At 39.0% G+C, this 17,608-nt stretch overlaps 1 protein-coding gene across 4 annotated transcripts; it reads left to right on the plus strand.

The window, feature by feature from the left end:
* Window positions 1–285: 285 nt before the first annotated feature.
* Window positions 286–15,564, plus strand: c12h1orf53 (chromosome 12 C1orf53 homolog). Of its 4 annotated transcripts, none has more exons than XM_059034773.1 (4): window positions 286–833; window positions 1,846–1,884; window positions 12,862–12,963; window positions 14,029–15,564. In XM_059034773.1, the coding sequence occupies exons 1-4, from the start codon at window positions 576–578 to the stop codon at window positions 14,137–14,139; spliced, it is 510 nt and encodes a 169-aa protein (XP_058890756.1). In that variant the 5' UTR covers window positions 286–575; the 3' UTR covers window positions 14,140–15,564. The 4 variants fall into 4 exon arrangements, with proteins under 4 accessions (XP_058890756.1, XP_058890757.1, XP_058890758.1 ...); XM_059034774.1 differs by lacking the exon at window positions 14,029–15,564 and adding an exon at window positions 13,196–13,517 and having other exon boundaries at window positions 287–833; XM_059034775.1 differs by lacking the exon at window positions 1,846–1,884 and having other exon boundaries at window positions 287–833; window positions 14,029–15,557.
* The last annotated feature ends 2,044 nt before the right edge of the window (window positions 15,565–17,608 follow it).

Raw genomic sequence — 17,608 nt, forward strand, 5'->3', positions numbered from 1 at the left:
TGTCTATTTTATAATAAACTTGACAAGCCTAATATTTCCTTGTTCCCCCAAATTTGATGAGTTTGTTCTGCTCCTGTAAAATGACCGTGTTGTTTTAAAGAAAACACTGCTGTAACACTGATCCTACAAACTGGTAGAAGCCAAGGGTTTAGCTTAAACATTACACATTAAATACTCAACCTTGCAACCTTCTTACTGTATCTTATCCTGAAAGGTTAACAAAAACAGAATAGATATATCGCTGTATACATATGGGTTGTAGTACCCTGTTCTGAACGCATGGACAATTTAAATACAGGAAGGGACTGGGACACGGCGGTTGTATGTAATGTTGACGCTGCTGCATGTGGAACAAAACAAGAACTTCTCAAACCCTAACACAGAAGCTACACTTCATTTTAATCTAAGCATACTCAGTAACTTTTTTTTTGTTTTTGTAAGAAACTATTTTAAATTGTACTTTTATTGTGTGCAACTAATTGTAATGGTTACTTACCAGCAAGCTGGTTTGTGAACTAAAAAAAATAATAATAATAATGTACGCATACTATATCGGATACATTTGAGGATTCTGAATGTTTACGTATATGAGACCTTCATTGTATAGTGGTTCCAGTGCAATCTATACAATTGGAAGGCACGTTTTTAAACAACCATTACATTTGTCCCGTTGCTGTGTCACGGACATTACTAACAATTACATTACACAAATGCAGAATGAAAAAGATAGTAAAACAAACGGGGAATACAAAAATAACGATGCAGTTTCCGAAAACCAAGAATTATCTGAAAGCGAAAAGAAAATAATTGAAATACACGAAGAGGCCTGCCAGGTAAGTCTCCATTTTGTTTATGGTGTAACGTTATTAAGAGCCGGATAGTGTTCAACCATGCTAAACTGTGACCTTGGGACGTTAGTATGATTTTTTGAGGTATGACACAGCCCCGGTTTTTGGGATGGAACCACATACCAGTCTCGCGTTTTGATTGGTCCTTGTCTGTCTCAGGAATATGTTGTCACACGAGTGGGAAAGCTTGCAGGCATTGTTAACATTGCGAAGTGCTTTCCACAACCTTTCAATTAAAATATAATATGTGCTATTTCGCTGTGCTAATATAACAAACTATTTGTTATTACTTTATATGAATGATCTTAATTATGCACGAATGTAAGAATTGGCTTTCTGTGGTGGTGTACTTTTTTTTCAAATCTCATATATCAATAATCGTTTGCGCGATATATGAATAGCAAATATATCTTCCACACGTACAGTTTTCTTACATGATACATTCGTTTATATCTAATGTAATTCACACAGTCTTACATAGATACTGTCCTTGTTTTCATTCACGTCCCAAATTCTGGGCCGCTTTGCTTTTCAGGTAATGTCCCAAATTCTGGCCCGATTTGGTTTTCAGATAACGTCTCAAATTTTGGGCCGCTTTGCATTTTCGAATTCAGCCCAGTTTTGGGATATTCTACTCAGCTGGCAGCCGAGTTTCTAAGTCATGCATGCACAGTTTACAATAAACTGGATCGTGAATTAATTTAAGAGTAACCCTTAGTACATGAATTAAAGTTAATGTATTTTTTACTCTCCCCAGAAAACATTTCTACATTATAGAAACAGAAATAAAATGTAAATGTTAAAAAACGTATGTCTTATTACAGTGAAGAAACTACATTGCACTGAAATAGATACATGAAAATTAATTAAAGCAGCCGTCCTTCCCCGTCTACGATGTTGTGCACTATACACTGGGGTGGACAAGGTTCCCCTTCTACTCAGACACTTTCCCTAGGATATGTAACAATTTATTTTCTATATTATTTTCTTTCTCTAGGCTGGCTGTCTTCCTGAGCCGTGCTTGCCTATTTTGGTGGTAATGTGGTATTTTGCTGTACTAATATAACACACCACCATGCAACCCCAGCACGCACACACCACCATCATGCAACCCCTGCACACACACACCACCATGCAACCCCTGCACGCACGCACCACCATCATGCAACCCCTGCACACACACACCACCATGCAACCCCTGCACGCACGCACCACTATGTAACCCCTGCACGCACACCAAAGCAGTTGTTTTCCTTATTAAAGGCTAATATTAAAACACATTTTTGAGAAGGAACATGGTATTCCAAAAAAAAGGACATCTCATTTGCTTATATAATGTCCATCAATATATAGTCATGTGCAGGGGGTTATCAGACTTTCTGGGTTTAAGAGACCAGTGCCCTTAAACAACTTCAAATAAATGTTATTGTATTGTATTAGTCAACATTTTGCTTATCTATTCCTGATAGTTTACCCTGTACCCCTTCTATCTGGAGGTTTCAGCTCAAGTACCCCATTTACAATTTTCGCTCAACTGAACGGTACCTCAATTGCAATAAAATGGAGAATGATGTGATGAACACATTTCCCGCCCCCCGTTTAATAAATAATGTAATGTCACAACAGTTTGGTTGACAAACTGCTGGTTTAGGACAGAATAACAAACAGTAGGCTTAATTCTTAAAACTTTAAATTACAAGTATTTGGATGCACAGAATTAAAAAGACAAGTATTTTGTAATCTCTTTGGAAACAGTCGTATTCACTTTCAATTTGACAAAGTTAGTGTAAATAATACAAAATAGTGTGCACTGTAAATGTTTTTTTACATTAACATTTACTGCCCATCTCTGCATAACTGTGTGCCATTTGTTTACCTCAAGATAAAACTATAACTACTAACAATGAAAAACATTTTTATTAAAGCCAACATAAAAAATTATCCAAAGGGATTCAGTATAACTTTGTCGCTTTGTACTCTGTAGACTCTTGTGTTTTTCTTCCTTGGTTTTGCAAGCAAGTAATGTATCCATTTCATCAAACACCGAAAACAAATTCAACCTGCCGCTATTGCTGTTACTAAAATGCAGCTGCGTCGAATAAATAAAACAAAAAACATCAAAGTATGAGTATTATGATTAATAATTATATTTAACTTTATTATTTATACTGTACTTCTAAAGAATGCAGAAAGATTGCGCTTCCTGATTAGGAGGCTTGGTGGTCCAGTGGTTAGGGTTAGGAGCACACCTATTTTTTTGTAACTTTGACTGCTTTTTAACGGCCATTTGACAGTCTTTTTTAACTGTGACAGCCTTTTGATGGCCTTTTTGTAAAAGTGACAGTGTTTTGATACCCAGCATACACTGCAATACCCAGCAGAGTTATACACTGATATTCCTCAAATACACAGTAAAGTGATATTTATAGGGTATACAGTTATACAGCGATACAGTGGTTTCAGCCATCTAAGGACAGGTACTGCATGGGAACCAAATAAGCTAGACACTCGAGCTTCTGGATTCATTATCTGCATGTCCCACAGGTACTCTGTAGCAATTGTCACAGCCTGTTTGAGAGCCTGGCATAGATGGTCTATTGTGCACAGTACACTTAAAGCCACGTTCGCCTCTTTTTTGGTGTTAAAAATCAGTCTTTGCAGGAAACATTCCAGAAACACTGGGATCAGTTACAGACTGCCAGTCTCTTATCAGAGCATTTTTAATGGACTTCATAGCTGGTTCTGTTGTTGAAAAACACTTTAAAAACTGCTTTTTTGAAATTGCAGGCGATATGGTGGTTTAAAACACCTAAGGACAGGTACAGCATCAGAACCAAAAGGCACAGGAACTTGTGCTTCTGGGTTCAGTATCTGCATGTACTCCAGGTAATCTGTAGCAATTTGCAGACTCCTAGCATTTTCAGAGCCTGTATGACACCCAGTTGTAGTTGCTCATAAGGTGCTTATAACGGTGTACCGCAACACTGCATTTTAGTGTGTCTAAGACAAGCTACTACATGGGGACCCAAAGAGCTAGACACTTGTGCTTATGGATACATTATCTTCATGTACTACAGGTATTCTGTAGCAATGTGCACACTCCTTGCCCTTTCACACACCCAGTTGTACTTGCTTGTAATGGTGTACCGCAATACTGCATTTCAGTGAGTCTAATAGATGGTACTGCATGGGGAGCAAAAGAGCTAGACATGTGTGCTTCTAGATTAATTATCTGCATGTCCTACAGGTACTCTGTACCAATTTGCAAGTTGCTAAGTGGTTGAGTTCCTCAAAGTTGCACTACAAAGTGATTTTTTAAAACTTTCGATGTAAAACTATGCTCCGATACACTCAGGCTGATACTGTGATCACAAAACACTTCGAATGGACTTAATCGGTGCTTCTGTTGCATAAATACACTACGAAATGTGCACGTTTCAGGTCTTATATATAATGGACATTTTTTGTATGTATTTTGCCAGAGGGGGGGTCCTCCTGTCGTACCCCATAAGTCTACAAATCCTAGGCCAACAAACTCGGAAGTACTCTCTTTAGATGCACAACAGTCTTAGCTAAAGAAAATGGCTTCGAGTTTGTACCACCCACACCGCCATTTGCCGAGCCTTACCCCGATGGTGTTTTTATAATTTGGATTTGCCATTTGGAGAGGGGTGGTAAAGGACCCCAGTTTAGAGTTTTTTGCCAACCTGGAGCTCAAAAGCTATTGGAAAACAGGTGGCTCCCTGTGAAAGAGGGCCCCCAGACATGACCCTAGGAAGTTCAACCCGGGTTCTAGGCCCCGGGGTCATGGAGAGATGACCCCGAGAAGGGTCATTTTCTGACATTTGTGACGGGGCGTATCCCTGGTTCTGTGGGGGTTAGGATTTTTTTTTGCAGCGGGGCCACTGCACAAGGAGTCACTGTTTTCACAGTTCTAGCTGCCAGCATGGCTCAGCAAAGTGTATTTTTTCGTCACAACTCGAGTTTTTGGGTGAACCACCACGCCGTTTTAGGAGGTGGTTTGGGGGTGCTCCCCTGAGTCTAGAACCATTTGAATGGTGGTTTTAGGTGCTTCTGTTCCAGAAATATGCACTAGAATGATGGTTTTAAGCATAAGGCAATAGTGTGATTTGTGCCACCTAAGGACAGGTGCTTCTGGATTCATTATCTGCTCTGTAGCAATTTTCAGCCTTCTAGCCCATTCACTGCTTGTTTGACACCTGTTGTACATGCCCGTTTGTGCATACAATGCAAAATGCTGTTTGCGAATCTGTGCACAAACTGTGCAAAAACACAGGGACCAGTTAGAGACTACCTGTCTGATACCATATCCATTTAAATGGAGTTATTAATCCTTTCTGTTGCTGAAAAACATAAAAAACTGCCATTTACAAGTATAGCGCAAGAGTGCATTTTCGTCCGTCTAAGACAAGCTGCTCCATGGGAACCAAAAGAGCCAGACACTTGTGCTTCTGGATTCATTATCTGCATGTACTACAGGTGCTCTGTAGCAATTTTCAGCCTCCTAGCGCATGCGTTTGTTACTTAAGTAATTTAGGGTACAGTTGGAACAAAAACCAGTACGGACACTGGGCCTCCACGACTAGGATTAGAGACCCCTGCTAGCAGATTCATTGCTCCATATCACCAGATTTATATTGTGCCCCTTTTAATTCAGACACTTAATGAATCCCCTTATTGTTTCTTGCTAATTCTGCATTTGTTATGTGCTTCTCCAGGCAGAATGCATGTATTTTATGAAACAAGCAGTGTGTAGTGTAGCGACTACCTCTTCCTTACAGTGAGTGTAAAGTGATCAGTTTTGTTCAAGGACCGTATAGCTAGAAACATGTTTCATCAGTCAGTTACCTGTAATGTAATTAAGAAATTGAGTTGGTTTAACAGTGTTAATTACAGCTTTAGAGAGTAACAAACCCCATTATAAACAACCCATCTTGCATTTTCTGTTTACCCGAAACTGAGTTTGAGATAAGAACGTGCTAAATAAAAATAAATAAAAAAAACCTTCAGCATACCAGACAGATTGCCCTTTCTCACCCCTTTTGAGGATGAGTGACCCAGGGTCTTCAAACACTTTGAACTCCCAAAATTACTGTACCCCTAGTTTTAAAAAGCTCTGTATTTAAATGGAACATACTTTCTTGGATTTATATAGCACCTTTCATCCCATAGGATACCAAAGCTTTTTACACACAGCAGCTGTTTACTTTGCCAGCACACGGACACAGCAGTTAAAGTGGGAGAAGTGAGGAATTGCTTAGCCAATTGAACTACAGGGGGAAATCTAGGTAGGCCAGATTGCCTGAATTGGAATTTAGCCATTATATTTGCATAGTACAACTGTTTAAACATTATCTGTAGCCTACAGTTTAAGCTATCAGTAATAGATAAGGAATATTTTACCAATACAATAAGTAACAGAGCTGCTTCCACCCGGGTTCGTTTGCCCCTTTAAAAACTTGACCCAACACAGGAACTTTGGTTTTAGTGCAGTTGTGCACTTTTATTCAAACACAAATAAACACCAAGCTCCTTTGGAGTGCTAACTAAACTTCCAGGAACAACCCTGACTACAAAGTGGGACGCTAAGCCATTTCCCCACAACACAAAAAAAAAATACACAGTGGTACACCCAGTACCTGTCTTGTGACTGCTCAGCAGCAGGGAACCCACCTTCCTGCTTCGTTCTACTCAGCAGCCTAGAAAAGGTTGGCTGCTTTCTTTAAATACCTTGCACCTGGCTCTAATTTACATTGATAGCCAGGTGCAGGGGATAATTATTAATTAAACAATTAAAGAAATTAACACTTTTCAGCCAATGACCTTCTGGGAGGTGTAGTCCTTCCAAGGACTACACTTTCTCACAAATAGCATTTATGTTAAGTTGTTGAAAGGCACTGGTCTCTTAAAACCCATAAGTGAAAGAGCTGATATAGGCCTTTATTGTATTTTTTTTTTTTGCGTGTGATAGGTAAATAAAATATATTGAACTCCACCATTCTATTCATTTTGAGGTCTGCTAAACCTCTAGGCATATTGTATGCTAAACCTCTAGGCATATTGTACCGATCCTGGGGGGGAGGGGAGAAAATCAGGATATTGTAGAGGGTGTGTGTGTGCAGGAGTTGCATGGTGTTGTGCGTGTGCATGGGTTGCATTGTGGTGTGAGCGTGCAAGGGTTGCATGGTGGAGAGTGCGTGCAAGGGTTGCATGGTGGTGGTGTGTGTGCAGGGGTTGCACGGTGGTGTGTGTGTAAGGGTTGCATGGTGGTGTGTGCGTGCAAGGGTTGCATGTAGGTGTGTGCGTGCAAGGGTTGCATGGTGGTGTGTGCGTGCAGGGGTTGCATGGTGGTGTGTGCGTGTAGGGGTTGCATGATTGTGTGTGCGTGCAAGGGTTGCATGGTGGTGTGTGTGTGTGCAGGGTTTGCATGGTGGTGTGTTCATGCAAGGGTTGCGTGTTGTATGTGGAGTTGAATTGGGGTGCAGGTTTGGCACGAAAGATGGGAAGGATGGCTGCTTTAATTAATTTTCATGTATCTATTTCAGTGCGATGTAGTTTCTTCATTGTAATGAGAAATATGTTTTTTTAACATTTACATTTTATTTCTGTTTCTGTAATGTAGTAATGTTTTCTGGGGAGAGTAAAAAATACATTTACTTTGATTCATGTACTAAGGGTTACTCTTAAATTAATTCACAATCCAGTTTATGGTAAACTGTGCATGCATGACTTAGAAACTCGGCTGCCAGCTGAGCAGAATATCCCAAAAATTGGGCTGAATTCTAAAATGCAAAGCGGCCCAGAATTTGGGACGTTATCACATCGGTCCGGAATTTGGGACTTTATCTAAAAACTATAGCGGCCCAGAATTTGGGACATTATCTGAAAAGCAAAGCGGCCCAGAATTTGGGACGTAAATGAAAACAGGGACAGTCTCTGTAAAACTGTGATTACATTAGAGATAAACTAATCTTGTAACAAACCTAATAGTGTAGAAGCTATATATTTGCTATTCAAATATATCATGCAAACAATTATAGATACATGCTATTTGAAATAAAAAAAGTACACCACCACAGAAAGCCAATTCTTACATTCGTGCATAACATGATAATTCATATAAAGTAATAACCCATAGTTTGTTATATTAGTACAGCGAAATACCATATTACCACCAAAATAGTCAAGCACGGCTGAAGAAGACAGCCAGCCTAGAGAAAGAAAATAATATAGAAAATAAATTGTTACGTATCCGAGGGAAAGTGTCTGAGTAGAAGGGGAACCTCGTCCACCCCAGTTATAGTGCATAACAGCGTAGGACGGAGACCCGAGCTGAACGGCTTAGCAGCAGTGGGGGTACTGTGTAAGCAGCACCTTTATTTTGTAGTTTTATTACTGTGTTTTATTTTCCCTTTTCTTTCGCCTTTTGTTATTTATTATTTCAGAGCACCCGTGAGTGCGCCAGCTTTGAACTGTTTACCAGTATTGGTATTTCTGTGATCCTGTTTACCGTTGCTGGTACTCAGGCCGCAGACAACAGCACCCTTTGCGGGCTAAAAGAAAGTATCTAAAATAATAAAACTGGGCACCAGTGTCCCCCATGTGTGTCAGTGAATTGCCCACCACCCTTCCACAGATGTACTGCACAAGCTCAATTGGGGTTTGTGCACATCACTAAATCGTTGCCTATAGTCTGAGCGAAGACCAAACATACTAGTCTTTGCAGTAAGATAAGTAGAGTAGCAAAAATGACTAAATATAGAAGCGAAAGCTGCTTAATGTTTTTGACTTTCTTTGTTTTGTAACAAATAGTAATTCTACATAATAATAATAATATTTATGCTCTAAATGTATACGGCAGGATTTCATTCAAGCATTGCAAAGCATTGTAAAATAATAATAAAAAAATGTTATGATCAAATCAGTACAGGGAAATAATGGGGTGATCTCCAGTCATATCCATAACTGCAGTGTCAAAGGACAAATGGCCATTCAGGCTACTGCTTAAAAGGTTGCTCCAGTTGGTTTCTGTGTAATCCTGCCCTTCCTATTTTTTTCTTCTTCTGTCCCTGTTTTCTACTATGTGCTTTCTCTATTTTCTCATACAACACCTTTTTATTTAATTATTTTTTTGATCCATGTTTTAAAACCATACCCACCCACACATAGGGGTGAGCTTATTAAAAGCCTTAGTTTTTTGAGAGAACACAGCATCATTTCATAGTGCCTTGGGGCTCTGAACAGTAATGACTTATCTTGTTACAGCAGTATTGCAGTTTTATAGCAAGTCTACTGAAAGACTTCAGAAATGCAGTGTAACACAGTGGAAAATGCACAAAGCACAGACCGTGCCAGCTTCACTATGGAAAGCCTAGATGCCATCTGAAATGACAAGGCATGCCATGAATAAGCCTGGGGCCTTTCCAAGATTCAGATTTATCACACACTGAAAAACGAGTGTTTTATTTTTTACCCAAGAAATTCCTTAAAAATCTGAGTCTCATAGACTAAATCTGAACATCTTAGATTTTAACTTGATTAAGACATCTAACACATACTCTATCATACTCTATGCCTGAGCATTGCAGGAAGTACAGAATGAGGAATAACTTCAACCTGTCAACACATCTTGTATACATTTGGTGATTATGAGATAATCATTACCTGATCTCTACTTTCTTCATAGCAGTGCTATTATATATATAAATCTTAACAGTCATAATTTCCATTACATGAGAGTAGATGTTAAAACTTCATGCTGATTTGAACTCAGCTCTTGCCAAGATAAGCACCAACTAAGATGTAGCTTTACAGTAAACTAATGTGATCCATCTGCATCTCAATCCATTTGCGTTTCTTTCCATCTGATGATGTAGATATCCTTCTGCCTGGTGTTGATGGCTGAAGTGTAATGCTGGCTCCAGGGATCAGCTTATTTTGCCTCCCCAGTGCATCAGCACACACAACTGCTGCGATGCTGGCTCTGGGGATCAACAACAGTGCGGTCTCCCCAGCGCATCAGCATGACAACCGTCTGAATTGAGCTAAGTAGGGTACATCACTGGGGTCTTCAAGTGAGCACCTTCCATCCTCTGTGTAGCATCGACTAGCCCATGACACCTCAAGAGGGCTCAACAGTGGTTTTGGCATCCCAGCATCACCCCCCTCCATCCCTCACTCAACTCAGCCCAGCTTACTTACCCGTACATCAACGTTGCTTTCTTTCTATTGTGCTTGAGATCCCCAGCCAGAATCTTTCAGTCTCAAAAGAGACTAATCTGGAGACTGCTCCAGATTAGTTCTTCACTGTGCGACGCAACTCTTAGCCACTGAATCTGACATCTCTGAGAAATCGGGTTGAGAGTGTGCCACAAATCCTCGACAACCCACCTCCACTGGGTAAACCCGGACTCTCCATCCTCGCTGTTCCGCTTCAGCAGCTAGTTGAGCATACTAAAGTTTCTCCCTCTCATACGCCTCATCCACAGCACAGCCTTTTCTTGGTGGTTGCTCTTCTGGATGGAGGAATATTGTCTTTTGTGTGTAATGCTTTGATGGAACTGGTGGCAACTTATTGGTCATATTGCGCTTGTCTTCCAATGCTAAGGCCAAACATCGCAGCACCTGGTCATGGCGCCAAGTAAACCATCCTTGGCTAAGACCCACCTTACAGCCTGTCAAAATGGACCTTAATGTTGCAGGTGATGAACACAAAGGACATGAGGGATCCTCACCCACCCAAAGGTTTAGGTTATGTGGTGATGGGATAACATCGTATGTTGATCTGATGAGGAAACTGATCCTGCTCTGTTCCATTGTCCATAGGTCTTGCCAGCTGATATTGCGTTGTTCCACACTCTCCCATCTCATCTATTTTCCCTGCTTGACCTGGGAAACGGCCTTTACACACCTCATCCTCTCCTCCTGCTTTTGCACCTCGTTGACTACCAGCTTCCTCCATTGAGCTGGGGTTGCCTTGTGCCATGTAGGATGAGCTGAACTGAGACCAAGACCCCCTCTTCCATGCTGAACTTGCCCCATAATATGACTGATTCGAAGGGCAGCCTTTGCATTTTCCACGGCTTTTTTTGCCGCCCACTTTCTTCCAGTTTTCAACACAGGTGCTGCCTCCCTTACGCATTTGTCGCGTGAATCTACTAATGTCATCTCCAGTCGGAGCTTGGTGCACTTAAACTTCTCGGTTAGAGCAGAGACTGGTAGCTGCAGTATTCCTTTACCATAAAGTCCCACTCTGGTGAGGCAGCGTGGAACTCCCAACCATTTCCTAACGTATTAACTGATTAAAGCTTCCAGCTCCTCAACTGTTGTCAAGGAAACCTCGTACACAGTCAGTGGCCACAGCAGCCTTGGCAGTAGACCAAACTGAAAGCACCAGAGTTTCAAGCGCTGCTGTCTATGCTCTTCAACCCTTCCACTGCTTGTTGTCTAACTTCTCCCATACGAACTGTGTCCTTTAGATCCCTGTCGTACCATCTCCTAAGACTTTTCACTGGCTTCTCGGACATTGTTGGTATTGCCACTCCATTAATGTAGAACCTTTTATCTACTACTTTACCTTTAATTATAGAGATGCTCCTTGATTTAGTGGGCTTGAATTTCATTCATGCCCATTCAATGTTATTGGTTTGCCCAATAACCGATTAGTGCAGGCTACTGTTGTAGTCATGATTGTCATGTCATCCATGTATGCTCTAATTGGTGGCAGTCGCATTCCAGAAGCCAAGCGTTCTCCCACTACCCATTTTGATGCCTTAATAATTACTTCCATTGCCATGGTAAAAGCCAGTGGAGAAATGGTACATCCTGCGATTATTCCAACTTCTAGGCATTGTCATGTAGTGCTGAATTCTGAAGTTGAAAAACTTGAATAAACTTGATCTCGTCTGATCTCAGAAGCTAAGCAACTTATTTTGGCTTTCTTATCTGTAACAAATACCGTATGTGATAGTGAACACTGTCGCAAGTGAGGGCTACTTTGATCCCTCATATTGGCTGTATGGTCAAACATGACGAGCATTACACGACATCTATGAGAAGAAAATGACCTTTTCAGACTCCCACATAATATTTCAAGAGGCTTTCATTTGTTATCACAAGAACATGGGGGGGAAAAAATTAAGATACTGCTTTAATATATATTTTTACTTATGTAACCCAGCTGAGATTAGCAGGCTAAAAAAAACATTTAATATTGATTATCACTACAAGTCTTCCTTGAAAATTTAAGAAAACAGATTTAATGTTTTGAGAGGAACCTTTTTTTATTTTTTTATTTTTAAATGTAGTCGTTGCCAATTATTTTTTATTATTTTCTCCCAATTTGGAATGGCCAATTATGTTTTAGGCTCAGCTCACCGCTACCACCCCTGCGCTGACTCGGGAGGGCGAAGACAAACACACGCTGTCCTCCGAAGCATGTGCCATCAGCCGAAGGCTTTTTTTCACACTGCAGACTCGCCATGCAGCCACCCAAGAGCTACAGCGTCGGAGGACAACGCAGCTCTCGGGCAGCTTACAGGCAAGCCTGCAGGCGCCCAGCCAGACTACAGGGGTCGCTGGCGCGCGGTGAGCCGAGGACACCCTGGCCGACCTAACCCTTCCTCCCTCCCCCTGGGCGACGCTCGGCCAATTTTGCGCAGTCGGCTTTTGAATAGCCTGGACTCGAACCGGCGACGTCCAGGCTACAGAGAGCATCCTGCACTCCATGCAGAGCGCCTTTACCGGATGCGCCACTCGGGAGCCCCCTTGAGGGGAACCTTTAACATATTTTAGTTTGATTTAATAAGCAAAATTATGTCTGCAAAATTATTTAAATATACATTTTAAGCTTGTGGTGGAAAAGAAACATGCATTATCTCAAAATAATGTTAAAAGACATTTACAGTATATTTTTGGGAGGTGGAAACTACTCCTAAGAAACAGGAAACACAAATGTACAATAAGAATATAAAAAGCTTTATTTTGTTTCTAGGCTGGGCAACAGACATATGTAGACCCTGCAACTGGTTATCTGGTGTTTACCCGACATGCCCACCTTCAGAGAGGGAAATGCTGTGGTTGTGCATGCAGACATGTACGTATATCAGTATAATTTGTTGAGACTGTGTTATAATGTGTTTGAGAACAACATTCAAAGAAAGAGAGAAAAAGCAAGCAAACAAACATAACTGGCAACCATTTTTGACAATGTTGGTAGATGTTTTGTAAATGCAGAGACTACACAATGTTATGCAGTTAACCCTAAAAATGTCTCAGTATTGAGTTAAATTTTCTTTTTAATATATTTTTTTCTAATCTCTCAACAGTGTCCATATGGACAAGTCAGTGTGAAGGACCCAGCCAAAAAGAAGCACTTTAATTCACTCTTTTACGTATGACGATGGAGTTACATCTGAACTGAATGCTTTCCACATCTTACAACAATACATCTCACAACAATACAAGAAACAGTGAAGAAACCTGAAATAAAGATAAATGACAAACACTTTTGAATTAATTGTCACACTATAATAGTACTTAATCAAAAGACATGCTGTGATTTACAGTGCACATTTCACCCAAAAGTCAAATACATTTACATTCATTACAAAAGCTGTGTTTTAAATAAATGCAATTGACTCTGCACTACTTGTGTATTTTCCTGGGGATTTCCTGATACCTGATGACAGCCAAATAACACTAGTATACAGTTCTACATAGCACCTAACAACATCAACAAATAACACTAGTATACAGTTCTACACAGCAGCTAACAACATCAACAAATGAGCTCTGTCTCCAAACATCCTACTTTATCCATCTATTCCCACACAATATTTCTCATTCTAGAGTGAATCACTCATTGCTAAACCACTTGCATGCTGCTGTTGGCATTGCATAAAAATGAGCACCAAAAGAATACATAGATACAGTTTTAAAGGAAAATACTGCTAACAGCAATACCCTAGTACCAATCCTAGTAATATGTATGTTGCTGACCCTATGTCAGTCCATGGGAACATCCTTAAACACAGAGGTGGTCCCCCTATTGAAAAATGAAATGGAGCTTCCATGCTGCCATACTCAAAGCTGGCATATGTGTGACCTATTTTCCTGTGTGACTGACAGTCCGTTGTTGCTTGTGTTTTTCCAATTTCAGTTCCAGGTGGGTCCCAAGCTAACTACTAACTTATCAGAAGCAAGCACAGCATCAACAAGGAGCTTCATAATCACTGCAGTGCTGAAGAGGACAAGTTTCTTTGATGCATAGTCACTACAGATGAGAAATGTATATTCCTTTAAACTCTGAATCGATGCAACAGAGCATGCAGTAGCAGCATTCTTTCTGGATGGCAAAGGTGTCATACCCACCAGCTACCTGGTCCACTTACAATGGCTGTGTTTTTTTGTTTTGTTTTTTGCCTTGGGGCTGAGCTGTCGCAGTAACTAGATACATTGCCATTCAGTGTGTAACAAACTGCCAGGAAGGTCTGTAAATGTCCTTACCATCATTTATGTGGTAGTAACTGAAGATCACGTTGTCTGCTGAAAGAGCCAGGCTCCATCAAATGAGAGAACCAACAAGTCTATATTGTACTTACTAAGTGAGCTACCAGAGGCGCTGATTACAGGTGCATCCATTCTTTAAATATAAAATGTATTATAATTCCAAAGCATTCTTTGACTAATTATGTTCCAGAAAATATCCTGCAGTTGTTGATTTTTTTAAACCCCTGAAACTGTATTTATTCATTTTTAGTACAGTGTAAACACAATGTTGTACAACTTATCAGACAATATGAGAGGAAGTAGAATGGTACCACTTATCAGTTGGTAAGCCTGTCTGGAATTGTAGTAAGCAAACCAATTTAGCACATAAAATCTGTTAAAAGAAAAAAAAAAACAGCTCTGGATCTTATAGTGGAATCCGTTCTTAATAGAGGGAGATATTCCACGGTTGTTTTAGTGGTGAGTAGGTCTTAATATCAAGACGGGAGTTTACTGCATGCACTTTAACTGCTGAATATTGGTTTCCCCTTAATGAAATGTTCAAGGGTATAAAAACCACAGGAACTTGAAATGCACTAGATTGAGGGTGGATTACATTGTTGGGGCAGGGTAGGTTTGCTGGTGAGGTAGTGCCCTTGCTGTACTTTGACATGGTCAGCTTTCAGATTTTATCATCTGCCTTTAATGACTGCTAAACGTGGCTTGATTGAAAACAGCAAACATGCATAATATATCCTGGAGGTGTTTCAGCTATATTACCAACCTCTGTAACATATAGCATACCACACCCACGTCATATTATTACAGGAGTCTATCTCAAAAAGCACCCGTGTCTCCAGCCAACACAAAGGGAATTATGTAAGTTGAAAATTCTGATACAACCTAAACTGTTACTTTAATAGCAGCCTGGCAATCGGAAGAAACAAGCTTGAAGTTTTAAAGTACGTTATGTATGGTTATGTCAATGTCTATAGGTTATTGCCAGGAAAGGTTTTAATGTTTAATTCTGATTGTTTGCAGCGGGCAAGTTCAGTATTAACATGATTAAAATATAAAATGTTTTGATATATATATATATATATATATATATATATATATATATATATATATTAGCTCAAAGAGCCAGCTGCCCAACGTTTCAATATGTTGTACATATCTTTCTCAAGGGAGCCTGTGTTTATATATATACATATATATATATATATATATATATATATATATATATATATATATATATATATATATATATATATATATATATATATATATATATATATTTAGGCCTACCGGTATTGAAATGTTTAATTGTCTCTCTGGTGATGTGATGTAAATGGGGTAATGCCTGTTCATAAATATATATAATAATCCCATAGTCATTAAGTTGTACTAGTTAAACATAAATGCTTTACGGTCTAGTTCATATTTAACACAGTAAATGTCTTGTTCAGTCATGATTATAGTTGCTTAGTGGTCCCACTCTCACTCAGGACATATCTTTATCTCGCTCAATATTTTGCGGCTGAACACTTTTTCTTGAAAAACAAGAGCTTTATATATATATATATATATATATATATATATATATATATATATATATATGCGCGCTAGACTTTGTGGTTTGTTTAGAACACATTTGTCATATTTACTGGATTGCCATTGCACTATAAGTATTTGATTACTGTATTTTAAATCTTGTTTACATTGTAAGAGTATATACATAGTCACCTCTTTGCACTGTCAAAATGTTGTAACCTATATAATAATAAGAAGAATAATTTGTTTTGCTTTGCAAGGTATTTGTTAAATCTCGGTTATTTTACTTAAAAACCGATGCTGCGTTATAATATAAACAAAGATGATTTACACTTATGACAATCCAAAGAATAAGCATACAAGAAGTGTGTGATAAGCATCGTGTTAATAGTAAAATACAAAGTGCAGTGAGTCTTAAGAATAATATTGCACTGCTGTCCTTATAAATATGTTTCATGTGTTTGTATTAGCAGACGTTGCTGCCCTATTCTGTATAAAAACAAATGCCTCAAATTCGCTCGCGCGTTAATAATCCAGATTAATCTAACCATTTCAGAGCCGTATCAAAAACGCTTTTTTTTGTCATGAATATGTTGAAGCCCCATAAAATGTAATCTTATTTATTAAGGATATCTTTTGAACATGGCCTACATGCTTTGGTACCAATAGCCTATAATTTATATCTATGGGTATTTTAGGAGATTCTGAGGCTTGAATGACCTCTTTCTACAATACAGCGTTTGTTGTCAATTAGAGTTATCTCATTCAACAGCAAACCAGGTGATGGGGTATATTTAACCCCTCTTGTCTAAATAATCCAATTCAACAGTGAACCTGATTTTCGAGAGAACACTCTTCTGTAAAGTAAAATAAAGTTATGCTAAGTAATTAATTTATTTGTTAGAATCCACGCGAGATTTATGTTGAATCCACTTACAATTTCCCGTGTTCCAAAAAACCACAACGACGAAGTTGAAATTTAAATATAACTTCTAGCACGAGCAACACATCCCTAAACGGTTATCAATACATGCAACAACAGGTTTGTTAAGCAACGAGTTATATACGTTTAGTACTTTTAATCTCTTTATTTTTTCAGTCCGAGCTCTTTCAGTTAAATTGAAATGTTAGCAATTTACTATCTAGGGCCTACTCATATAAATACAGAACAGAAATTAAACAAAATTCCAATTCTAACCACCAAGGACTTAAAGAAATATAATGAAATATATTTGCCTTTTAAACACATCGGTTTTATTTTTAACTTGTTTTTAATTAAAGGACCCAATGTAAACAATCAAATATGTCCACCATGGCCACGTCTATCAATTAGTAAAGTCGTTAAGTTTTTTAACCAGGTAAATCCAACGTTTACAATGACGACCAGGCCAAAATCAGAAGCGCCTATATTACAAAAAAATACGGAGTAGCCAACCAGAAACTAAACATAGTCCTACAGTAGTATAAGTCTAGAATATGAAATATAAATATTTTCAATTATTGAGTCCGAGATTTAGACAAAATCATATGCAGTTCCATCCTAATTTTGTGTGTGTGATATATATATATATATATATATATATATATATATATATATATATATATATATATAATATGCTGTAGTTGTTGAACTAAAGTTGGTAGCATATTACCGAAGAAGACTATTATAGTACAGCCCACTGTGCTTTTTAGAAAAT

This window comes from Acipenser ruthenus, chromosome 12 (assembly GCF_902713425.1).
Source record: "Acipenser ruthenus chromosome 12, fAciRut3.2 maternal haplotype, whole genome shotgun sequence".
Lineage (NCBI taxonomy): Eukaryota > Metazoa > Chordata > Actinopteri > Acipenseriformes > Acipenseridae > Acipenser > Acipenser ruthenus.

Excerpts from the sequence above, each read along its gene's own strand:
- c12h1orf53 (XM_059034773.1), top strand. The coding sequence starts at position 576 with ATGTTTACGTATATGAGACCTTCATTGTATAGTGGTTCCAGTGCAATC. Across the intron at positions 1,885-12,861 it reads CGTGCTTGCCTATTTTGGTG|GCTGGGCAACAGACATATGT; the intron begins GTAATGTGGTAT and ends TTTTGTTTCTAG. Across the intron at positions 12,964-14,028 it reads GTGGTTGTGCATGCAGACAT|TTCCAGGTGGGTCCCAAGCT; the intron begins GTACGTATATCA and ends TTCCAATTTCAG.